Raw genomic sequence first — 27,591 nt, forward strand, 5'->3', positions numbered from 1 at the left:
AGTATATAAATAGGCAAAATATATTATCTTCAAATGTGGTATAGTTATTACTACTATGTGGTAAGAACAGTACTATTTTGTCTTAACATAGACTATTTTAGAAAACCCAAACATAAAATACACCAGAGGCTAGAAGAACAGTCATATAACTGATCCAAAAATGCTGAGCAACTGTTGAACATCAAAATGTTGAAATTGGTAACATTTATGTGAATATTGCAAAATTCATCATTGTCTTCACAATGCACAAACATCCTGGTACAGGAAAAAAAGCTGTGGATGAGGAAAATTTGTTCATCATCTAGGTCTCTCTGAAAGCAGTTACATCAAACTTAGTTCACAATTAGTTATATCAAAATAGGTATGGGGCCTACTCATTATTTCCATGTTTAAATTAAGGCCTGCTTTAGAAAAGTGATAAGAACAACATATTCATTTGAATGGTTAGAAAGTCACAGATTCTCCATTCTTTGTTGATTGGGCCACCCAAGTGAACCTTAGAATAGCAGGAGGGGAATGTATTCACATAATTACTGAAATGCTTCTTTAATCTGCACTCTTGCATATGAACTGACAGATAAGATTATTACAAGACATGACACATTAATAAATAACACCTAATTAGTTTGATAATTCTTTGATTAAGCCTTAATTTTCCTTGCTTTTCATGCAGCAATTCAAATGACTCTGTATTGTTTGTTCCTTTTTCAGACTATTTTAGAACATGCTTTGAATAGTCTCAGTAGGTTACCTGAGGAGGAATTTATTTTTGTCTGACAGCAAGTCCATGCCATTAACGGTGACAAGGCTAGACCAAAATGATACTTGAATCAAAGTTCCCTCACAGCAAAGATACTCCTCTAAAATCTAGCCCTGTATTTAAAAGGGTAGGAAAAAAGTGAGAAATGAGAATGTGAGAAAAATGAAACAGGCCTTCATTTTGTTCCCTTTAAATGGACACAGAGAAGTGAAGTCATATAACTCGGGATTAGGAGGACAGCAGTCTTTTTATTTACTAGCTTTCTCCAAAAACCCACAACCCCTTTATCACAGTGAAGCTGCTTGAGAGAGAACAACAGCATTAGAGGAATCACAGCGCTCAGAAGTGCTCGGGTCTATTTCTGGGCACATACCAGCTATTTATAGTGACGAGAATGTATTGTGGACTGATTGTGACAAATATGAAAATCTAATACATTTATCTTGAACAGCTTCCACTGACTTCAGATTATCAGATGCAGCCCTCACATGGGTATGCCAAGGCCAGGAGCTACACACGTCTGTAATTAAGTGTAGGATTTCTCCCCTTTTCTTCTACCACTTCATTCTAATTCTTTATGCTGCCTGCTGTTTACAGACACATGCCAAAAACNGCATGCCAAACACCAGTCTGCTAATTCTGAGCCTCTGTCTCTTGAGATACTACCAATAACTCCTTCAAAAATCTTTACACGGGGCCTATTTGCAAATGCTTAGAAACCTGTCATCATTTTAAAGAACAAGATTATTTCGAGGAAGGAATAAAGAGGGCTGCTCTAGGATGATCATCAATAATTTTTTTTCATTGAGATAAATATTAGGCATCGTGAATTCAATTCAATAAACACATCATGGATCTGGCAAAGTATGAGGCAGTAGGGATTTAAAAGCAAATGTGTCTGAAAGGTATATATAAGGCAGAAAAGAAAGACTTGCTAGGGAGAGAATGATAATGACATATGATCATTAGAAAGATACAGGGAGTGGTAAGTCGAAAATCACAATTTTGTTATATTTGGACACAAGCACCACCCCCACCACCACTCTACACTTAAATAATGTTTCTTATGCTTGTCATAGTCAGGTACTCTTTTCAATGTTTGTATACATGCATGAATTAATCCATGTGTTAATCCTAAAAAGTAATGTCTATTATCCCACATTAAAGCAGAAGTCAGCACTGTGCATATTCAGTGCTGTATCTATAGAATCTAGCACAGTCCCTAGAACTCATCTAAAATACACTTAAACTCATTCTATGCCTATAATGCAAGATTCTTCATATGATCCTCAACACAACACCGTAAATTATGTATTATTGCCCACATGATGTAGGTCGTAGAACTAAGGCCAGAAGACATCAGATGGCTACAATCGGCAAAATCGGTGTTTTATATTATGTGTTGATGTGGATCTGAAAAAATGTTTTCCTCTCCCTAACAAAATTCTGCTTGTAGCAACTCATAGATAGGCGCTCAATGACTAAAGAAAAACTGACACTCAGGGAGCCATAGACCCTTAAGTGCACTTTGACCATCTGCTAATGTATACCGCCACAATCTTATCAGTCTCATTTGACAGAAGAGGAAATGAAGGCCTAAAGAGATTGATTAATTTGACTAAGTCATATTTCAGGCAAGTGGCAGGGCCTAGAATTGAAGCCACGCAGTCTGGCTCCGGAGTCTGTGCCTAACCACCTGACTCCATTGCCTGAAATATCCCGCATTGGATGGCTGGATGGCTACCTCTGAAGAATCAAAATAAAATAACACAAAACAACAAAAATCAGCCAAAGAAGGAAAGGGGGGCGCCTGGGTGGCACAGTGGTTAAGCGTCTGCCTTCGGCTCAGGGCGTGATCCCGGCGTTATGGGATCGAGCCCCACATCGGGCTCTTCTGCTATGAGCCTGCTTCTTCCTCTCCCACTCCCCCTACTTGTGTTCTCTCTCTCGCTGGCTGTCTCTATCTCTGTCGAAAAAATAAAATAAAATCTTAAAAAAAAAAAAAAGAAGGAAATGAAATTATTGCTCCTTTCTAGGTTACTGAATAGTTCAGTTCTAGCACTTTTCTTATTCCACTGTGTTTTTGGGAAATAGTCACACGTACTTCACTCTTCTCATTTATATCTAAACCTCATTTAAGTTTCTACCAAATGTGTGAACTTCGTCAAAATAGTTTATGGCCTTTTGAATGGCAACGTTAATTTCCTAAGTTACTTATACACAGTTCCCATCACCACCTATAGGAGCAATGACTTAGTAAATTTGCCCTTTCTTCCTTTAAAACCATGTTTTAAGTTCATCGGCTTTAGCAATGGCTCCTAAACTTTTTCCCATTTCCAATCCCTTAAGCAAATGCTGCCTGACCACACTCTCTGAAATGCTGGTTTCGTGTCATTGTTCTACTTACAATTTTTCAGTCTCTCTTCCATGCAAGTTTCAGCTTCGCCTGATTGACCAAGCATCTGTAATGTCACCACAAACTTATCACCTCTTATTTTGCTGATGTTTTCTCATCTCCATTTATCTTGTTGTCAGTCTGATATCCTCATGGTCATACAAACACATCAATTTCACATGCACAGCCATGTCACATCCCTGTCCCTGTTTGTTTTCTCTTCCATTCATATCCAAAGCAAGGCCTGTGTATTCCTTAGCACTTAGTCAAATACTATCCATCTTTCAAGTTCTAGATGTCTTTTGTCTTCCCTGACATTAGGTATCACAGATGTCTCTCTGACACTTGTAACATTTAGTGTCAGTATTATGCACTCTAACTCCTAACATTAACCTTTTTCTATCATTTAGTAGTTCCTTTTTCTCTTTCAAATACTCATCTACTCCACTTGTTAAAATTAGAGATCATCCTTTAGTGTTCTTACATCCCTTACTGTATTTGGTGTGGGACTGCCGAGCATGCAGAAGGTATTTAGTTATTTCTACGCAGACTTATTTCATTCACTCTTTTGGCAACCTCATTTCCACCATGGACCTCTCCCCGAAACTCCACTCTTGGTTATCTAATTGCAGCTAACTTCAGAAGTTGCTGTGAGAATTTAATGAGTAAAGTGTGTGAGAGCACTTGGGATGAACCTTGGTATTTAGCAAATAAATGATATTTGGATGGGAATCTTTGCATATTCACCTTTTTTTTTAATGTTTTTTTATTATATTATGTTAGTCACCATACAGTACGTCCCCGGTTTCCTATGTAAAGTTCGATGATTCATTAGTTGCGTATAACCACCTTTTGCAACTGAATACCATCTGCGGCCTTAAGAATAGAAAATGGTTTCCAGATCTCCTATGCCTCCAGCCCACTCCTGTGAGTTTTGACCCACTCTCTTCCTTTCCTTTGTATTTAGGGTTTTTTTGTTTGTTTGTTTTGGTTTTTTAGGCCAACAACCTCCGAAAAATCTTACTGTCCTCTCCTTTGGTATTTGTGATGATAAATCCCATGATTCTACCTCTATGATAACTCTAAAATCCTCTCAATTCCCTTAATCACATCTCCCAAGATCAATCTTTACTTCCTCTCCTTGGACACATTCTAACTCGTCTTTCCAATCCATTCTGTCCAATCCTTCTTGCAAAAATATTTCCAATTCTGTTTCTCTTCCCAGGTTCCCTGAGTGTCAACCAAAGTGAACCACTTGCAGTTCCCCATCTATGCCTAAAAAACCAGGGAGCTTTGGGCTTTAGAATTAGGCGGGGTTTGAATCCCTTGTCTCACTGTGTTTGACTTGGGCAAAACACTCAAATTCTCTCTACCTCAATTCTGTTCTGCAAAAAAAGGATGATGACATACTCCTCCCAAGGTTTTATAAAGATTAAATAGGATTGTTTTAGGAAACTAGCAGAGAATGAATACTCAACTACTGGCAGTCACAAGAGAACATTTCAAGATAGTGTGATTCTGTGCCTAAAGTGTTATCCCTTCAGTCTTTATATCTTTATCCTTAAATTCATATAGACACAGTCTAACGATGTCTCAAGACCCATTTCAACTTTTCGTCTTTCACAAACTTTTCTCTAATTTTTCACACTAGAAGCATTCTCTTTTTTGCAGTAAATTTCCATAGTAAAAGAGAAAGCAAAAACATGGAGAGGACATGTGCCTATACTTTATTATTTCATCACCTTAAAAACCTTAAGAAATACATTTTAATAAAAAATAGAGACTCAAAAAATTTTTTAAACACAAGGAAAGTATTTAAATCCTGGCTTGTGTGACCTTCACATTTATGTTCTTGCCATTGATTCTCAGTGTGCTATCGGGGTCTATTAGAGCTAATCATAGTTTTTGAGTTTTGGTTTGGTTTGGTTTTGAGCAATTGTACCTACTTATGGAGACTGATCTCTCTTGTCTTATTTTTTCTTATAGGTCTTCCAAGGAACAAAGAAAAAAATTACTTATTTTTTCAACAGAATAAAATTATAAACAAAATTTATTTTTATAAATAAAATTATAAAATTATTTTTAAAACTCATTCTAACTTGGAATTACCATGTGGTACCATTTGACATGGTCTTATTTTTTCCCCTATCTTGAACATTTCTATTTTATCAATTTACATATTATTTCATTATTACTCATCGATTATTCCCAACAATGCTACAAATGACTAAAATAACAAGAAAAAATAGAAAAATTATAGAGTTGCCTGGAAGGATGATGCAATTNGAAGGAAAGGAAATTATTGCTCCTTTCTAGGTTACTGAATAGGTCAGTTCTAGCACTTTTCTTATTCCACTGTGTTTTTGGGAAATAGTCACACATACTTCACTCTTCTCATTTATATCTAAACCTCATTTAAGTTTCTACCAAATGTGTGAACTTCGTCAAAATAGTTTATGGCCTTTTGAATGGCAACGTTAATTTCCTAAGTTACTTATACACAGTTCCCATCACCACCTATAGGAGCAATGACTTAGTAAATTTGCCCTTTCTTCCTTTAAAACCATGTTTTAAGTTCATCGGCTTTAGCAATGGCTCCTAAACTTTTTCCCATTTCCAATCCCTTAAGCAAATGCTGCCTGACCACACTCTCTGAAATGCTGGTTTCGTGTCATTGTTTTACTTACAATTTTTCAGTCTCTCTTCCATGCAAGTTTCAGCTTCGCCTGATTGACCAAGCATCTGTAATGTCACCACAAACTTATCACCTCTTATTTTGCTGATGTTTTCTCATCTCCATTTATCTTGTTGTCAGTCTGATATCCTCATGGTCATACAAACACATCAATTTCACATGCACAGCCATGTCACATCCCTGTCCCTGTTTGTTTTCTCTTCCATTCATATCCAAAGCAAGGCCTGTGTATTCCTTAGCACTTAGTCAAATACTATCCATCTTTCAAGTTCTAGATGTCTTTTGTCTTCCCTGACATTAGGTATCACAGATGTCTCTCTGACACTTGTAACATTTAGTGTCAGTATTATGCACTCTAACTCCTAACATTAACCTTTTTCTATCATTTAGTAGTTCCTTTTTCTCTTTCAAATACTCATCTACTCCACTTGTTAAAATTAGAGATCATCCTTTAGTGTTCTTACATCCCTTACTGTGTTTGGTGTGGGACTGCCGAGCATGCAGAAGGTATTTAGTTATTTCTACGCAGACTTATTTCATTCACTCTTTTGGCAACCTCATTTCCACCATGGACCTCTCCCCGAAACTCCACTCTTGGTTATCTAATTGCAGCTAACTTCAGAAGTTGCTGTGAGAATTTAATGAGTAAAGTGTGTGAGAGCACTTGGGATGAACCTTGGTATTTAGCAAATAAATGATATTTGGATGGGAATCTTTGCATATTCACCTTTTTTTTTAATGTTTTTTTATTATATTATGTTAGTCACCATACAGTACGTCCCCGGTTTCCTATGTAAAGTTCGATGATTCATTAGTTGCGTATAACCACCTTTTGCAACTGAATACCATCTGCGGCCTTAAGAATAGAAAATGGTTTCCAGATCTCCTATGCCTCCAGCCCACTCCTGTGAGTTTTGACCCACTCTCTTCCTTTCCTTTGTATTTAGGGTTTTTTTGTTTGTTTGTTTTGGTTTTTTAGGCCAACAACCTCCGAAAAATCTTACTGTCCTCTCCTTTGGTATTTGTGATGATAAATCCCATGATTCTACCTCTATGATAACTCTAAAATCCTCTCAATTCCCTTAATCACATCTCCCAAGATCAATCTTTACTTCCTCTCCTTGGACACATTCTAACTCGTCTTTCCAATCCATTCTGTCCAATCCTTCTTGCAAAAATATTTCCAATTCTGTTTCTCTTCCCAGGTTCCCTGAGTGTCAACCAAAGTGAACCACTTGCAGTTCCCCATCTATGCCTAAAAAACCAGGGAGCTTTGGGCTTTAGAATTAGGCGGGGTTTGAATCCCTTGTCTCACTGTGTTTGACTTGGGCAAAACACTCAAATTCTCTCTACCTCAATTCTGTTCTGCAAAAAAAGGATGATGACATACTCCTCCCAAGGTTTTATAAAGATTAAATAGGATTGTTTTAGGAAACTAGCAGAGAATGAATACTCAACTACTGGCAGTCACAAGAGAACATTTCAAGATAGTGTGATTCTGTGCCTAAAGTGTTATCCCTTCAGTCTTTATATCTTTATCCTTAAATTCATATAGACACAGTCTAACGATGTCTCAAGACCCATTTCAACTTTTCGTCTTTCACAAACTTTTCTCTAATTTTTCACACTAGAAGCATTCTCTTTTTTGCAGTAAATTTCCATAGTAAAAGAGAAAGCAAAAACATGGAGAGGACATGTGCCTATACTTTATTTCATTACCTTNCTTATTTCATCACCTTAAAAACCTTAAGAAATACATTTTAATAAAAAATAGAGACTCAAAAAATTTTTTAAACACAAGGAAAGTATTTAAATCCTGGCTTGTGTGACCTTCACATTTATGTTCTTGCCATTGATTCTCAGTGTGCTATCGGGGTCTATTAGAGCTAATCATAGTTTTTGAGTTTTGGTTTGGTTTGGTTTTGAGCAATTGTACCTACTTATGGAGACTGATCTCTCTTGTCTTATTTTTTCTTATAGGTCTTCCAAGGAACAAAGAAAAAAATTACTTATTTTTTCAACAGAATAAAATTATAAACAAAATTTATTTTTATAAATAAAATTATAAAAATTATTTTTAAAACTCATTCTAACTTGGAATTACCATGTGGTACCATTTGACATGGTCTTATTTTTTCCCCTATCTTGAACATTTCTATTTTATCAATTTACATATTATTTCATTATTACTCATCAATTATTCCCAACAATGCTACAAATGACTAAAATAACAAGAAAAAATAGAAAAATTATAGAGTTGCCTGGAAGGATGATGCAATTGCAAAATAAACCATCATTATCTCATCATCATTCAGTTTTCTTATTGTTGTGACTAAAGTAATGCATCATCACGTGAAAAGGTATAAAAAAGAAGCCTGGAAACATTCTTATGGTCTACCTTTAGTTTCACTGAACACAGTTTAGAATTTAGAAGTTCTATTTTTCATCCATAACTGCGAAGAGAAGAAAATTGACAGAGGAAAATAGTTCAGTTATTAGATGAATCAGAAGACGAATGCAAAAAGAGAGATAACAGTATGCTAAACTTTAATGATTAAGGTGAAATTGAAATTGATCATTTAAGTGAAATCTCAGACTGTGAATTTTCAGATAACAATGAATTTTCTCAAGAATCAATGAGTGAAAGATTCATTTCAAAGGACAAAAAAGAAATATGGTATTCTCATCCAGTTAGTCCTTCAACCAGAAGGACTTTATCAGGCAATATTTTGTGGCAAGAACCTAGCCTACCTCATATTGTTAGAAGGGTATGTTATAGTACTTTTTCATCTTTTATAAAAATCTATGTGCCAAAATTTGTGGCTTTTAAGTGGACAAATGCTAAAGAAAGGTAAAGGCAGGTATCAGAATGAAATCAATAATGTATACATAAAAAATCACTGGATTTATCATTCTAAATGATGTTTATTAATCTAAAAAATGTTTCACAATTATGGGATGGAGATGATATTATTTTTCAGTGAAATTATGAGCCTCAAAGATTTCAAAAACTCTACTGCTGCATTTTGATGTTGCAAATTCTAAAAGACCGGAAGTAATATTATGCTAGAACCTATTAAAGATGTGTTTGAAATTTGGAATTAGTATCTATTAGATGCATATATTGCAGGTTTATGCATGATAATTGATGGGCAGTTAGTTCCTTTCTGAATATGTTTCCAATCTGGAGTATATACAGTTTCAAAATTAGAAAACTGATGAAGTAAACTTTTAGCTTTGCTATGTTTAAGTTCTTATCACAATTTTCACTATCCCTTTATTCTTACTTCTATAAACCGTTTTTTAAATGATTTAAAATATTAAAAAACATTAACAGGTCCAAGTGGTAAGTGGAGATAACTATTGTTCCTAGTATATTGAGATTAGCATGTGCATTTCCTAAGCCTCTATTGCATACTTATCAACTTATCCTTGGTTATAAAGTTATTTACGCCATGTCTTATCTCTTTTCTGGACTATCAGTTTGCTGAGGGGATTCAACAAATATTTATGGAGTTAACATAAAAACTCTCAAAGCTTTTATTTTGTGAAAATAATTAGATGTTTGGAACTAAAGTGAGTATGTTTTCGTGGAACAGTATTTTATAGAGAAAAGTAAAGCAAGGCTGAATCTTACCTAGTCTTTTCCATTATAGCCAATTGAGCTCTGAAATACATTAGATTAAACCATTAAATAACAGTGACTATAATGCAATTACATTTGACCTCATCTCAGCAGGATCAAACCAAAAACGCAGTTAGGCACAACTGAAGTTCAAGAAAAGGATCTTAATAAAATGAGAGTACTAACTTATTCCTTGAGGCTCTTTCTGGCTGTGGACTTAAAACCCATAGAATTGGAATACAAGCTGCCAAAGAATACCTTATTATAGTCAGAGAAGATTTCGATAGGTGAATACCTTCAATTTTAAGAGAGTAAATGACACAGAATGCAGAATAAATTACCTTGACATAAATTCTTGGCTCAAGTAAAAGTCAGACAGCAGCTGGAATTTCAATGGTGGGGATAACTTCTAACGGATAAACTTTAACTTGTATTGAACTTTAATCATAATGGCTTTATGATTATGATTTTTTTCATACAGAGATGAAAAGCTGAAGGAAAGTGTTAAGGTGACTAAACAAAAGCATATGAGGCCTGGTTCCTGTATTGGACGTTTAACTTGATTTTCTTATCTGTAGAAGATGTCTGTGAGCCATGTGATTATTTTCCTTGCTGAAATTTGTCTCTTGCTTAACTCAATTGACTTCGCCCAGCAATACATGCAATTCATTTGGCCCGGGGGGAACTTGATGAAGAGGAAATGTGAAAATGCCTACCAAGATCATGATGGTTCTTTTAGAGTCTACATTCAATGAATGCAATTATGGGTGTAACTATCACTTAAGAAAATGTGCTTCGCAGCAAAGTATTGAAAAGGATATTGGAGTTATTGGAAGGTTGATAAAGATAAATACATTTGCAGTTATTTATCTTGACTATAGGTACCATCAATTTCTAAAAACAAAACCAAAAAAATACATGAAACACCATAAATTGTGTCTCTATATAGCTACCAATGTCTGCCTTGACCAGTTTTCATAATTCTCTCAAAAGAAAATGACAACTAGAGTACTTTAACCCTAAAAAGTGTGAATCATTAGCCTCAGGACAGCCACCTCAGGAGAACAGGATCCATCTCCCTCCCTTCCCTCCTCCCTCTCTCCCTCCTCCTCTCTCTTCCTTAAGACAGATTAGAGACTATTCAAAACTTGTTCTATAACATTGACCATGTACACAATCAAGAGATCTAATGACAGGGTGGTTAGATCATTTAAGAGCAGCAGAGAGAATATTTCTAGAGAAGGGAGCACTTCAGTATCCATAATACCCCTAAAGTTATACATCGTACATATATACTCCAAGTGCCCACAGGGCCAGCCTTAGTAGCATATACTCACTTTCTAGGTTTAAATATAATTTTCTTAATTTTCAACTTAATATAGAGCAAGTCAGTACAGGAGAATTTTAAATAGATACAATGAAATGATGTGATCTTTACACTTTATGCTGGCTTATTAAGATGGTCCCTGTAATTGAGGTGGGGATTGTTACTGACCATAGATAGTGCATATTCACTACAGAGATTCAAAAAGAGTAATTCAGTTCATTTTCAGGTATATCTTTGCTAAAAAATGTTAAAACTATCTTGTTAGAAGTATTTTATTTAATGGGATAAAAAAGGAAAACTTGGGACTTGTCATGGTGTCAACACATTTCATTAATAAGGTTTTCCAAATCTCAGCTGTGATTTGGGCTACTTTTGAGGGTGTGGCAACATTATATAAGGGAACTACTTCATCCCAAGGGAAAAATCAAATTATAGTTTAAAAAACTCATTACCAATAATTAATAATGAACTCTAGCTAAACAATAACAGGTGTTCTACTAATCCCAAACAGAAGCAGATGGAAGCACAAATGTTTTATAAATACTGGATACATGCAGAGCAATAAACTTGGCAGGAATTGTTTTATTCTCTAATTGTCAGTCAGAGTTGAAGTCTTATCACTTGCATTTTCTCTAAATTGATATGCCCAGATAAAATCTTGTTTCTCATTCCTTATTTTTCAAAACGCAGACCATATTTACTGTTTTCTTACTCCATCTTATGTATTGTCTCACCAAGAAGGGTAACGTAAATGTTCCTTCTGTACACCTATGAAGTTCAATAGAATTTGTTACATGAAACAATGGGCTTACCATACAGGTTTCCCTTCTCCAGCTTCTTTCCTTCCACCCCCTGAAATGCTGAAATACAGTATTTCTCCAGAAATGCTGATCTACATATTCTTTAATTTCTTAGACATTATAGCAATAAGCCTGCAAAATCATGATTGTAGGTAGATGAAATAAATGAGGAAGGCAATTAGAAAGGTAATAAATGATATTAAGAAATCTGATCCTATAGCACCTGGGAATGATTTCCAGGAGTTAGAGTATTAGATAGTGCTACAGATCTGAACTCACAGCTGTTTAAAAAATGTTCACATAGGACCTTAGAGTAGATTTCCCTGCATGGTTAATAGCAGGATTCTCCTTAACTCATGCAGAGATGGTTTCACTTTCTTCTGATCTTGATCTGTTGTTGAATTTTTGGAAAGAAATGGTTAGCTTTGTGACTATTAAACTCTTAACATCCCTCATTGACTTTGACAATGTACGGTTCTCTCTGTCCTATGATTTTCTTAGGACTTGTATTTTATGATCAATTAGTAGCTCTATGAATAATTTGGGGGGCACAAAGAACACATTATTTTCCTCAAACAATGGAATTTAAAAACTCATGCTCATTAGGATGTAGATTCGTGTTGCATATAAGTAAACAGTTGATCTCTTCAAAGCAAAGTATGTGTAGAATATAACCTTCTTAAACCATCACAGTTAAATCAATTGGTCAACAAATCTGTTACCTAAAATTGACTTAATGATATATACAGACTGAGAGTCATCAATGTTGTTTCTTTCATGTAGGGTGTTCACCCAGACAGGCTGTGCTATACTGAATGATTTTAAGAATAAAGTTATAATAGTATTTTGTGCATTTACTTAGATGCTTTGTCAACAAATTTGCAAGGTTGTTACTGTGACCTCACTGTAAGGACACTGATCATGTGGAGTTCAATGATTTGCTGAAGGGCCAGTGCTAGAAAAGGATGGGGTCAAGCATTATATCTGGATGTATGTCCAAAGCCCTCTTTTTTCACTATACTAAATTACTTTCCTGAATGTTTCCATCTAATTTTACTATGATACTATACACATACGTTAACAATCATTTTTACCAAGTGAGTCATCATCCAAGTGAGTCACCATATTTTTCAGTGTTTTCCCTCTCATTTCAGTTTCTAACTCAGTAAGAAAGTAAAAAAAGAAGAGTAAAAAGATTAAGAAAATGAAGAAGAGGAGGAGGGGTGGAAATGAACTTGAATAAGTTACTAGAATTAATTAAATTTTCCAGAGAGCCAAAATTCTCATGATCTTCAAATTTTCTAGGACCTAGATGTGTTATATACTTGTTTTAAATATGATATGCCCATTTGCCAATACATGCATAAACGTAATTATACATTTTGAAGAGATTTGCATAAAAATAGTTTAGAGCCAAAATATCCTTTGCTTTAAAAACTTAGCTTCAATTATTCTAATGTAAATTAGCTCCTTCCTTAACAATACCATCTTCTTAGAATTCTTTTCCCAAACATAACATAGTACTATCAGTCTTTAAATCTGCAAAAGGCCTAGTACGAGCAATCAAGTTATTCATTATTAATTAAGATATTAGTGAAGAATCCCTTGTTACACTCTGGACAACAATTAAAGATAGGAGAGAGATGATAGATAAATTGCTTTCAGTAAAAATATTTCTCAATTGTGTTGACTATTAACTCTAAGGTTGACTATCTTATCAATAGTAGATCTCTGAAGTGGCTAACCCTGGTTCATGTGAGAAAAAAAATTTTTTTGAAATAAATTAAATATCTGAATTGTGATGTATTTAATATGAATATTTTTCACTATTAAAAAAAGGATACTTTTATTGTCATAGGTCTTATAAGTTTACCAGAAATAAAATAAGATGATTCACCGCTTCACTCCAAGATATTATTAAAGATATTAGCATTTTTTATATATAAAGATATTAGCATTTTTTTTTAGCTTTCAACCAACTTCATTTGCAATAGGCCATGCAGTAATAGAACGTAAAATTAAAGGCCCTAATGCCAGTTATTACTTCTGCTTTTTATTGGTTTTATCCTAGATCTACACATGCATTATGCAATTTTTTAAAATGAAAATACAGTTTAGTACATAAAAAAGCCAACAATCTTAGAAACAAAGACTATTAAAACAGACAAGTACAAAAATTGTTTGGAATACCTGGTTTTAAATCCCCATGGACAAACATGTCAATCATATATCGACAGAATGCATACTGATCTGACAGAGTAGAAAGAAAAAGAGCAATGAAAAAATGTCATCAACACCTTTCTTTTTTCTAAGGAGAACTGGTTTAACAAAACAAAATAGCACAATTCTATTTTAGTTACTATAATATTTTCTGTGAAGGAATAATTTGCACTCATAGGAACACACAAGGGGAAAAAGACATAATAAATATAAAGTTTAAACATAATAAAAAACTGTTCAAAAAATATGTTTTGATTTATTCCATACAAACTTAAAAAACTGAAACAGACTAGTTCAGGGTAATATCATATAGTTGTTTTTGTTTAATCAAAACTTTTTTCATCAAATTCATTATAAAAGTCATCATATTAAAGCAATTTTTCTCACTGTTCACATATACATTTCCAATAATGAAACAGAAGTTTTACGAGAGGAAATTATTTCCAACTTGGAACATTTTGCCATTATTCATTCCAAACCCTTCTGCTAATTGTCTAAATGGAGCTGTAGAACATTTTCTTGAAAAGGCAAGCAGGAAGGCTAACTCCTTTGCAATGTGGTAGGGATTCTGCATGGAAATGCTGCTCAATTAGAAGAAATGTGCAGAACAGACTTCCAGTGTCACATGATATCATTGTTAAGCTAATTAACTGAGTACTCTTTTGGTGAAGATATCTTATGATCTTCACTACTACAGTACATGGAAAAAGTTTTTAAAAAAACAAAACAAAGGATTTGAGCATTTTGGGCAAACTTGGTCAAATGATTTCAGAGCTTTTTTTTTTTTCTTTTCCCTCTAAATCAAAGACATTGCAGTGAACTTTAAATTCTCACATAACTTCAGATTCTGTTGAGGTCATTCCAATCCAAATTTCAGCTGGTGAACTATTCAATAAGTTTTACTAGATTTTCTTTAAAGCTGGTATATTATGAAATTAATCTTGTTCAAGATGATTTACATTTTAATGTTTCTAAATAGGTATTTTATCAATCTAAAAAATCCAAAGACAGCTTTAGGACCAAGAGTTTATTCAATATGCACAACATGACACACCCTTAAGTGCTTGAAATTGTTTCTATCAAACATGCGAAACAATAAAACTTGTTACTATATAATAAACACACATATGACAATGATTTTTGTAAACCTTATTCTTTTTAGAGTATTAACAGTATTTTTAGAGTAATCCATTTTATTATGAAACTCTGCCAGGTTCTTGAAAAAAATAAATGCTGTTATTGCAGTAACTGTTAAAATATAATCTTTTTCATTAGTACCTAAATATGAGTAAAGCCAAAATTCATGAAGTTTCAAGAATTTGCATGCGTGCTGGTTCTTGAATGACAGCACATTTTCCCACAGGTGGGCTGGGAAGTTGGAAGGAGACTAGTTCTCAATTCAAGTCCAGGATGATTCCCAGATATACTAGGTAATAGCCAGGGTTTCTAAAACCAGGACACGGGACCCTATGGCACAGGAGAGAATTAAGATTGACATAAAGAGTATTTTCTCTTTTCTGGACATAACTGTTTTCCTGAGCAAAATTCTAGACTAGGAGATTTGGATCAAAGATATGACAAAATGAAAAAGTATATTTCCTTTACATGGCAAATTTGAGGTTGAGCCAGTGAAGACTTCCTAAAACTTTTAAGCTTTCCCCTTTGTTTCAGTACCTTAAGTGACTATATTCTTTTTAGATTTGTCCTTCCTACAATTCAAACGTAGTTTCAAAGGTCAATTTAAATATCAAAAAGATGGGGAATGTGTTATAGTTTCATGGGTCTAAATCCTAGAATATGCATTTTTAATAAATTCTTCAGAAGATCTAATTAGACTATCTTCTACAACCATTAATCTAAAATCCCTCAGTTTTTTGTTTCTTTCACCATGATTCCTAGTGACACTAGAGCCTTCAGCAACAGCAACAGAGAATATGTGCCTGTGAGAAACTGAGAATACAGGAACTACTTGGAATTTGAAGGGGTTGGGCAATCCCCCAAAATGAAATAATGCTCTCTGCCCCAAGTTCTGATGGCATATTTATACACATAACATGTGGAATAATATATTGAATTAACTAAAATCTTCATGCCGAAGTTCGTTTGTTTTTTTTTAACTGAATGCTGACAGTGTAATGAAATTCTTTAGCCTCTATGTTAGATTATTACCAAGGTAAAATGCTTGCATTTATTTTTTTTTTAAAGATTTTATTTATTTATTCGACAGAGATAGAGACAGCCAGCGAGAGAGGGAACACAAGCAGGGGGAGTGGGAGAGGAAGAAGCAGGCTCATAGTGGAAGAGCCTGATGTGGGACTCGATCCCACAATGCCGGGATCACGCCCTGAGCCAAAGGCAGACGCCCAACCACTGTGCCACCCAGGTGCCCCAATGCTTGCATTTATTATATCAATATTTTCTGGCTCCACAAGTCATTCATTTAATTAATGCACCAATAATCCTATGTTCTTTCAATTTAAGNATGCTGACAGTGTAATGAAATTCTTTAGCCTCTATGTTAGATTATTACCAAGGTAAAATGCTTGCATTTATTATACCAATATTTTCTGGCTCCACAAGTCATTCATTTAATTAATGCACCAATAATCCTATGTTCTTTCAATTTAAGAAAGAAAATCTTTTATTAATTCAAAAAATGTTTAGTTTTTTAATCTAGATAATTGTTTGAGTTACAATTCTTGGGATGTTTCTTTTTTATTTGAGTGATGTTATGTTGTTGCATTCTAATGGCACCAATAAGAAAATGAGAGTATTTTTATAATATTTTAAATTAAGAATTTTCAAATATTTTAAATTAGGATGCCCATTTCNAATGCTTGCATTTATTATATCAATATTTTCTGGCTCCACAAGTCATTCATTTAATTAATGCACCAATAATCCTATGTTCTTTCAATTTAAGAAAGAAAATCTTTTATTAATTCAAAAAATGTTTAGTTTTTTAATCTAGATAATTGTTTGAGTTACAATTCTTGGGATGTTTCTTTTTTATTTGAGTGATGTTATGTTGTTGGCACCAATAAGAAAATGAGAGTATTTTTATAATATTTTAAATTAAGAATTTTCAAATATTTTAAATTAGGATGCCCATTTCCATCTGTCTTGAGTGTTGACCTTAACAATGTGCAAGAATTCTAGGCACGTGTATCTTGGGCAACCACCAGTGTGTCTGCTTCACCTGTCTGGGCATAAAACAAAACCAAGCCTTCCTTATTTGGAAGATTAATTTCATAGAAATGCTTCTTTAAATGCAATTCAAACATTCAACTAGCAAAATTTTCCTAAAGAAAATATGAACTGTTCTATTATGCTAACTTTCATAGTTTTGTGATAATAATTCATATAATTTCATATTTGGTCACCACTTCTTAATTTTTTTTCCCAAATGAATATCTTCCAGAAATAACACATGCTGACCATTTCTCTCCTCTTCAAGGAGCAGTGATGGATGTCATTCAGCTGCTGCCTTGTCCGTGTTCCCTGTGGAGTGTCAGCTGAGAGAAAACGCATTCTGGATGCAGAATGTCAACAGAAGGGAAATTGTGAAAAACCTCTTATGAGCATGGGGCATGTGTAGTCTGCTGCTCTATGGTAAATTCATATTAGCTATATTCTCTCTGCCTGCCACAAATATTTAGATAGTTATTGAAAAGAAGATGATGAAAAAGGAGGAGGAGGAGAAGGAAGAAGAGGAAGAGGAGAAAGAGGAGGAGGAGGAGGCAGTGGAGGGGAAAGAAAAGAAAGAATGAGCATAGCGTGGGGAGGTTTGTTTTTCTTTCCCCATAGATTTGCCAGAGACCACAGAAAGTCAACGAGCAATGCCTGATCATGCCAACCTTTATTACCCTACTTTAAACAGGTTAGGATTGGTGCATAAAAACTAGATTATGTGGTATATAAGTGTGTGTTTAAGTTTATGGTAGGCGTGTACATACCTATGCACCCGATTCCCAACATTTTATGTGGAAATATTTGCTTATAAATATATAATATACATGTGAATATATTTTCATGTATACTATATAATTTAAAAATTGACAATAAGTATATGTGCTCCATGTAAAAATCTGTTTCCAGTGAAGGGCCTGTAGGTCCTATTTATTTACAAAAGCTATTTAGAAATCGATCTGAAAAGGACTCAAATTCACTAAGACTAACTTAAGCTAAGCAAATAAATAATCCCTTGCCCAAAGGAGAACTTACTCAACTATTTCACTAAATCATCAATACAGGAGTCTCAAAATCAGAGCCACCTCACAAATAGATTATTTAAAAAACACTGCATCTCTGTTTGTCATGCTTCGTTGAAACCATAATGTCGGTTTTTTAAAAATAAATGTTCTTAAATCTTTGCTTAATTTAAAAAATAATATATTTATCTGTCTGACCAGCAATTAGAAGCAAAGTTTTGATAATTTACCTAATGATACAATTATTTAATTGNAAATCTGTTTCCAGTGAAGAGCCTGTAGGTCCTATTTATTTACAAAAGCTATTTAGAAATCGATCTGAAAAGGACTCAAATTCACTAAGACTAACTTAAGCTAAGCAAATAAATAATCCCTTGCCCAAAGGAGAACTTACTCAACTATTTCACTAAATCATCAATACAGGAGTCTCAAAATCAGAGCCACCTCACAAATAGATTATTTAAAAAACACTGCATCTCTGTTTGTCATGCTTCGTTGAAACCATAATGTCGGTTTTTTAAAAATAAATGTTCTTAAATCTTTGCTTAATTTAAAAAATAATATATTTATCTGTCTGACCAGCAATTAGAAGCAAAGTTTTGATAATTTACCTAATGATACAATCATTTAATTGATGGTAGCTCTCTTAATAGGGAGCCCTACTTTAGCAAATGCATTTACTTAGCTGATAAAATCACATTTGTGTTTTTGTTTCTAACTTTAAGTGATATTTGAATGTCCTTTTAATAGATAAATAGTTCTTTATGTGGAAAAGAAAAACCATAGATTGAAAACGAAAATGGTAATAGAATGCTATCTTCAATAATTCTGATGACTGATATGAATGAAATACAATATATGTGACCTAGAAAATAAACATTATTTTAAAATGTTCCAGTGATGTGTCTTCATCAATGAAATGTGCTGCCCTTATAAAAAAACCAAAGATACTGAAAACGGACATCAAAAAGTTTATTCATTTTCTTACTTGCTAGATAAGTATTTTGATACTCCAGTATATAAGTGGCATGGATTTTTATATACTGTATTTATGGACAAAAAATAAAAATATACTTGGTACATTTCAGCTGGTTTCATGTGATTATTTTCATCTTTAAAGAGCAATCTAAAATGCAAAGTATTTTAGGACCTTGATAATCATTTTAAATAGATATATCAGTGAGTCAGAAGACTAATTTTCCTGTTTTCTATCACAGTAAGATGGTCCATTCAAAATATTTTCTCTTTACTTACTATAGTTTTTTTCTACCCAAAATATTTCAGAAATATCATATAGTTTTAAGAGAGGTAATAACATTATTTTTAATTTTTTCAAGGTGATATAATCTTTTTTAAAGTTGAAGAAAGGTTTTTAGGACTCCAAAGTTTTAAAATCCCACTCTTTTTTTAGTGATCCACAGATTTTTAAATTTAGGTGATTTTCATTTATTTCATAATTTTGTGGGTCACAAAAAAAGAGAGAGAGAGAAGTTTGAAGTTTTTTCTTTCTTCTTTCCTTTCCTTTTTAAAATACATTTTCAGAAACATATATCTTTTGTCAAATAAATCAAAATTTATAAATATTACTTGTGAATTAAAGGAACAAAGTTATTCGAAGACAAAATACAAGAGAGGTTGCTAAGACTACTACCACGTGATGTCACATGTATGTGGAATCTAAAAGAAAAAATGTGTGGATTGCAAATGTCGTATCTTGTGTCTTATAATGGTGAAAATTATTTTCAGTTCCACTGTCCAAATAACTTACTCAGTAATAAAGTTTTCATGATTTTTAATGAAAATCTCATAGAAACCATTCCTTAAGTTTAGTCCTCAAATATAACTATTCAAAATTACCAGAGTAAAGGAAAGTTTTATTTTGTAACACCCCTAAGAAACATTTGTAGGAATAGCCCGTCCAGAGTAGACCCCACATTCTGTCCGGGAAGCCTTAGGACTGTGTAGCAGCATAGCGCTGGGAAGGAAGAACAGATTCAACAAGGGGCAGAGATGTGGGATAAGCCCTCGGCTTCCCTCTGAAAACTCCATCCTATTATGTTTCTATAACACCTTTCCATAAAGAATTTCAGGTTTATATTCCACCTCCATTTAAATGCTCTATTTCTGCAAAGTAGGGATGTAAGGTTGACATCACTCTTACTGAAGAGCAGCACAAAGTCAGATATGGAGATTTCTAAAGTCATCAGTTTAGTCAGTGGAAGGTAGCAAAGAAACTTGAGAGTTCTTTTTCCTATAACTTCCTGCTCATTAAATTAACTGAATTTAATAATTCAATGTATATTCTAAACTATGTGCTCTTACAGAGACAACAGGAATGTATGGATAGTTTTTATGATACTTATTCTATATAATTTGTACATATCCCCCTTAAAAAACTCCTTGAAAATTGTTGTCATTTTTCCTGGACTGCTGTTCTCCAAACGATAGGAAACATAAAATTGCTTTTCTACTGCTTAATAGAAATCCCGTGTCTTAAGAATTTAACACTCATCTTCAGCCTTCAAATAACTTCAGATAACTAACTCAAATCCTCTTTTAAAAAGACTTCAAAATGCATCTTTAGGTATGTGAACACATTTCAGTCTTTCCATAAATGAATTTTAATTCCCACTTATTGCATCTCCTTTCAGGTATATTTAATATACAAGTCTTTTTACTCCCATTTGAAGTCTGATCTCAATCTTTTTGAGTTTTTAATTTCACTGTATTTGCTTCTTGCCCAGTGCTCTCTTAGAACCTCTGGCCACCTCCTCTGAATGTTTACCTTTCTGTTCATGCTTGGACACAGCCGCAGTCTCTTTCCCCTCCTTCTCTTTGGGTTTAGGTGGTGTTTTCTGTACTTCTTTGACTTTTGCAGCTGTTGGCTTCACTTTCTCTTGTTTCCCACCTTTCACTTCCTTTTTAATCTTCTCTTCAGCCTTGGCTTTCCTCTCTTCTGTACAGAGTTAAAGACAAGTTGGATTATTTTTGTTTATTTAGCAATACAGCATTTCATCTTTCAGTGGTTGCTAAGAACAATTTAAAAAAGAAAGAGAAAAGAAAAACAATGGAAAAAATAGGGTCCCTGATATACATACTTGTGACTATTATTATCTAACTTTCATATTGTCTATGAAGTGACATGCTAGAGTATTTTTAAAAAGTAGCTCACTTGCAAGTTGGACACTTTCTTAATTTGTACATGAAAACATTACCTTTTAGGTAACTACCAGCTTAGCATATCAACAAGGAGCCATTTGAAGTACACAGAGGATGTATATACAGGCGTGCTCAGTGAAAGGCAAGGCCCATACCAAAGAGCCTTTTTAAAAGGATATAATCATTTTGTTCCACAGCAGAAATATCTTAAAAGTCATTCAAGAAACTGAACGTAGTATTTTTTAAAAATAACTCTTGAGAATACAAATGTGAAATTACTTGCACTGGTAGTGACTAAGAGAACTTACACAATAAAATCCATTAAAGGATACCTCAGAAACACTCAGGCTCTAATGACTTGATTTTAAAGGAGGAAGAAAGAGAGCAGAAATTGAGATATTAGCTCCTGCTTATCTTAAGTCAGAAATAATAATTCTAATGACTTTAAACACTGACATATATCTTAGTGAACAGAAAGGGTTTTAAATTAGAAAATATATGTTAGTTACAACATATATGCACATATATTCTACACACACATATTCTTTATTTGATATTCTATTCATTTGGGGGGAAGGAACTAGAAATGTGAACTAATCAGGTTGTGAGTCTTTCTGTTATTTTACGAAAAGCAATAATAATACAGCACATATTTTGTGGGACACTGTTTATATAGATGCTACACACTGGGCACTATTCAATCTATGGGGCCACACACAATCACTAGACACCACGGTAAGTCTACTGCAATGTGGACTTTCTCATGTCGTTTGTCAATGCAACAGATAGGCTTTATTATCACTTATGTTGAAAAATTTGATGAAAATAATCAAGTTTCTTAACTTTAGTACACTAAGCAATAATTTGAGACTGATGCAGGATAATATCGTGAAGTCCCATGAAAAGAAGAATGAAAATGATAATGGCTGATGCTTACAAAACCAAAATCATCTGTGGTACTGCATTTAATTGGACGGACCAAACTTCCTAGAGCACTGTTCCTCGGAAACTTTGCAGGAAGATGATGCTACTATGTTAGAAGTATGGGGATATTCCTATGATCAAATAAACTTGGATCCATTTTTTTACTATGAAATTTCTCAAAGCTAAAGTCTATTGAGACTCTTCAAAGAGGGAGATTATTCTATGCACTGTTTTCCAAAGTTGCTTAGACATAAAACTCTTATACAGAAATCACCCAGTTACTCCACAAATTTCCAATGTCTCTGGGGCTTCTGTAACTATATTCAACTGGGGATTTTCTTCGACTTCCTTTAAACCATTTTTAAATCTCCTTTGCTGGCTGCTGCTCTTTCCTACAGCAGATTCATAGATTTCTGTGACTGAAACCATCAGCCCTCTGCAAATGACTTTAAATCAACATAATTCCAGAACATCACACCAAATATTTATTAGTTTCTGGCTACAGAGGAAGTTCCCCTGAGATGCCAACAACACCTCAGACTCACACAACTCATCTATGTTCACCAATGAACTCGCCCAGAGAGCTTAGCGTGGTGTGGGCTCAGAGCGAGTTGCTGGAGCTCTGAAGATCAGCAGGATAAAAAAGGTCAGGATAGCATTTAAAACCCTTTGAGATCTGGTTTCGTCCTATCTCTCCTCTCATAGCATCTTTCCAAAGTTTCTTCCTCCACTAGACTTTCTTTTTCTTGAATATCTCTTGTATTTTCTACATGTCAGACATTGCCAGGTTTCACTCTTTATGTTTTCTATGTTTTCCACATATATAAATTTCTTTGCACTCAGTGCATATGCCACAAAGTGCACAGCCATTGGAATTAATCATGCCTTCACCTGAGCTTCAATTTGCCTCAACTTTTATTAAAGCACACCTGCTTTTGCCTGTTATATACCTTGTATTACACATGATTGTTCACACATCTCTCTTCCCTATCAGAGCAACTTGAGAATAGGAACGAAATTATTCATTTTTGTGGCATCATAATGTCTAGCACAGTGCTTTTTTTTGGGGAAAACAAAAAATAAATGTTTACGGAATTAGCACTTTTGATCAAGAAGAGAGGACAGTACATGTTTCTCTGTATATATAATACACATATAGCAATAAGCAGATTGCATATGTAAATATGGGTTTAAAATGAACTTGACAAAACTTGAAAAATTTACCGTTTTTTTGTTTATACTTTTTTGTTTATACTTTTTTGTTTATACTTTTTTGTTTATACCAAAGATACTGAAAACACAAAACTACTACCCACTTGTAGGCAGCACTTGATTTAACCTTAACTTCACACCATGGATTACCAATATATGAAATTCAGATCTACTTTTAATGCCGTAATAATTTATAAATGAGAAAAGATAATTTTTCTTCAAGTCAAGACCACATCTAAAATAAACTCATTTTTATCAATGGTTTTAAGTATAAAAATAACAAAATTTTCCTCACCTATTAGACATTTGTCAGTGAGATTCATATTTGAAAGGAGTAAGTTTGCCTCACATGAAAATGGGTAAAAACTCAACAGTGATGTGGATATAATGGGGTAAATACCATGAAACTAAAGCAACACTCAACTGCTATTCATTTTTATTAAACTGGGTAGGTGTTCTTAAATTTTATGCCAAAATATTTTTCCTGGTTTTTTTTGTGGGGTTTTTTTTTTTTTTAAGAATTTAAGTGACATTTGGATTGAGGAGACCACTAAGGAATGAAAAAGCAAAAAGTATTGTCATGCTATATTCAAATCACCCAGTTCTATTCAGGAAGATATTTAATTTATGATTTTTGTTGAATAAAAAATAAATGGTCTAATCAAAAGAAAGACATCAGTATGTTTAATTCGCTTGGGGATTAACCTTACCTGTTAGTGACTACTAGCATCAAAATGTCTAATGTCAAAATAGGGAAATCACATTATCCAATAAACATACTAACATACTCTTCATTTTTGGAGTTAGGATATAATAAATTTTAGCTCTCATTCATTAAGGACCTGACAACTGCTTCATTTCTCTGTTCCTCAGTTTCTCTCAGTAAAAAAAAAAAAAATACCACTGTTGCAATTTCTTCCTTTCAGGAAGTTGTGAAGATAAGTAAAATAATGTGAACAAAAGAATTTGGGCACTGAAAAATAAGTACATAAGAATTTCTAATATTAAATCCTCATATCCTGCATGCCTGGAGGTCTTTGGAGTTTTCCTAGAACTTAGAGTTTGATGTATAGCAGGAATTACTATATTATACTCATTTTACAGATGAGAAATCTAGGAATGAAAAGCCATTTGCTAAACATGGTGCAACTAATAAGGCAAGAGTAGAAGCCGTAGAACCAAAATGACTAACCCATTTCCGCATTACATTAAATTGCATAATATTATTCGTATTAATCTCTGAGGTTGATACCAAAAATGTATTTTAAGACATATGAGGGGAGATATAAATATACACAAACCAGTGAGAACAATAGAAAGTCTTCTGAAAGTGATCAATGACTAGTAACCTCCCTACTTCATCAAGTACACAAATATCTAAGGATCATTTTCCGCCAGTTCAACAGCCTGGCCTGGATTTGGCTTGCCCCACTTACTTCTCTTGCCATCATCTCTTCTACTTCTTTCCTGTCTTCGTTATTTTTAATGAACTATAGGGATAGGCTAGTTATCACAATGGATATGAAGTCCTACACATGTACCAGGGAGGAAGTCGGAGTTGCTGTTCTTGGACAGGCTGTGCTTGAAACAGAGTATGAAACGTGCTATGTTCCACGGGAGTGCCTCTGGTAATCAAAGTCTTCAGAGGAGATTTTACTTTAACTCTGGTCATACCTCTCAAATACAATAGGTTATCCTTGTTTCTAACTTAATTATCACATACTGTAATGAATACCTTTCAATTTCTGTCTGTTTTCCCCAAAATTGCCCATTATGCAAAGAGCATTTCCTATGTATTTCCTATATTCCTAACATAATGTATATATACATACATAAAATGAAAAGGAAACTTATATTTGTGTGTGTGTATACACACACAATTTATAGATATACAGGTTGCCTACATCTATCTCCCCCATAAGAATATAAGGATGTAAATAAAATATTTGTGATTTGTGGCAAGACAGGCTGACTTAAGATGGCCCACCCATGATCTCCACTTTCTGGTATTCATATGCTTGTATATTCCTCTCCCCTTGAATATGGGCTGACCTATGCATTTGCTGCTAACCGATAATACATGACTTCCATGACTAGTCTACCTAAGATTATTTCCGTTTTACTAGCTGATTCTCTCTCTTGCTAAGTTTGATGAAGCCAGCTACATATTAGTGAGACTCATGTGGCAAGGAACCGAGAATGGCTTCCAGCCAATAGTCAGAAAGAATTGAGGCCCTGAGTCAACAGGTCTTGAAGAACCGAATCTTGTCAACAATCATATAAATACCCTGGAAATTATATTTCCCCAGTTGAGACTTCAGCTTTGTCTAATACATTGAAGACAGTCTTGTAAGACACTGTGAAGCAAGGACTGAGCTAAGCCATGCCCAGATTTTTGACCCACAAAAGCTGACATAATAAATGTGTGTTGACTTAAGTTTCTCGATTTGTGGTAATGTTTTCACAGCAAAAAATAACTAGTACAGTATTAATTAGATATTTGTTGAAGGAATAATTGATGTTTGAAGACCTTTATTTATCTTTGGAAAGAATACTAGATTATACTCCGTTCACTTGAGGTTTTGTCTTAGTATAATTACATACTAGTTATATGATCTGGGCAAATTGCTTTTTCTCCCTGAAGGTCAGTTTATTCACCTGTTAAGTTAGGTAATTAGGTGAGACGATCTCTGACATCCCTACCAGCTTTAAGATTTCACATATATATGAATTTATTTTCTTTCAAATCTATCAAACAGAAGATAACTAAATAGAATAAAATAATATATACTTAGTTATAAATTTCATCTTAAGACTAAATTCATGCTACCTTCTAGGAAACAAAGTTTTAGTTTATAATCCAACTATCTTAATAAAATGATATTTGGTTATCACTTGAAAAAAATTATTTAAAAAATCTGCCTGAAATATTTAANAAAAAATCTGCCTGAAATATTTAGTTATTTTGCATTGTGTAGACAAACACATTGAATTTTGAAAGCAGATCCCAATGTGTATTTGAATGATTAGTCCTTTAAAAATACTGAACTGGGATTTCTAAAATATACTGGTCACATAAAACCTATATTTTAAAATAGGAAGAGGAAATTTAAATTTAGGAGATAAGGTTGACCTATCAGTTAGAATCCATATTTTTTAACATCAAACAACTGGCAAATAAATTTAGAATACTAAATTTATAATTTAGTATTTATGTAATCCTCCAAAATACATAACATTACATTGATATTCTAATTGATTCTGGGGGTATATTATTAACATACTTTTGGTCTTCAATGGCTTAAAATATCAAAATCAATCAAGATATATGCATTATCCTTTCTTCTTGAAAAAAAAATAAATCCTGAATTTGAATCTTCTAAAATTAACTCAAAGTGTACTGCTGGTCAAAAGCTGTAAACCAAATATCTCTATCTCTGTAGTTTCCTATCTCTATAGTAGCAAATTACCACAAACTTAGCTGCTTAACACAATATCCATTTAATATCTCCCGGTTTCCAAAGTTTAAAAGTCTTGGCACAATGTGGCTCAACTAAGTTTTCTGCTTAAGGTTCACAGGGCTGAAATCAAATTGCCAACAGGGCTGCATTTTTTACTGGAAGCTCTGGAGAATATTCAGTTTAGTCAACATGTTGCCAAAATTCTTTTCACACTGTCCATGTGCTCTCCTCAATTTTCAAGCCAGCAATGGGGGGCAAATCCTTCTCACACTTCAAATCTCTTTCTTTTGTGTCACATCTCTATGCTTTAAAGGTTCATGAGATTACATTGAGTTTACCTGGATAATCCAGGATAAACTCTGTATGTTAGATCAACCTTAACTACTTTTACAAAGTGTTATTTGCCATGTAATATAAGGTATCTATGGGGATGACAGCAAGTGGTAAAGGTCTTGGGATTCCAAATTCTTCCCACCGTGTGTGGAAAAGCCTTTCATCTTCCTCTCACATTTTCAGAGTCTCTATTATTTTAAATATTTAGTTTTATTATTCTTTAAAATATTAAATTTTATTTTTTAATTAATTTTTTAGAAAGATTTTATTTATTTGAGAGAGAGAGTGAGAAAGAGAGAGATCACGGGCAGGGGGAGGGGTAGAAGGAGAAGCAGACTCCCTGCTGAGCAGGGAGCCTGATGCGGGACTCAATCCCAGGACCCTGAGATCATGACCTGAACCAAAGGCAGATGCCTAACTAACTAAATCACCCAGGCACCCTAAAATATTAAATTTTAAATGTAAGACC

At 33.8% G+C, this 27,591-nt stretch overlaps 1 protein-coding gene across 1 annotated transcript in view; it reads right to left on the reverse strand.

Annotated features, from left to right (window-relative positions):
• TRDN (triadin) overlaps positions 1-27,591 on the reverse strand; it is a 379,865-nt gene that overhangs the window by 245,939 nt on the left and 106,335 nt on the right. Inside the window, exons 8-9 of the mRNA XM_034669079.1 lie at positions 20,819-20,989; positions 13,793-13,852 (exon numbers count right to left, since the gene is read on the reverse strand). Of these exons, the coding sequence (XP_034524970.1) occupies positions 13,793-13,852; positions 20,819-20,989 (231 nt within the window). The remainder of the gene's footprint in view (positions 1-13,792; positions 13,853-20,818; positions 20,990-27,591) is intronic.

Source organism: Ailuropoda melanoleuca, chromosome 10, assembly GCF_002007445.2.
Source record: "Ailuropoda melanoleuca isolate Jingjing chromosome 10, ASM200744v2, whole genome shotgun sequence".
NCBI classification, from domain to species: Eukaryota; Metazoa; Chordata; class Mammalia; order Carnivora; family Ursidae; genus Ailuropoda; species Ailuropoda melanoleuca.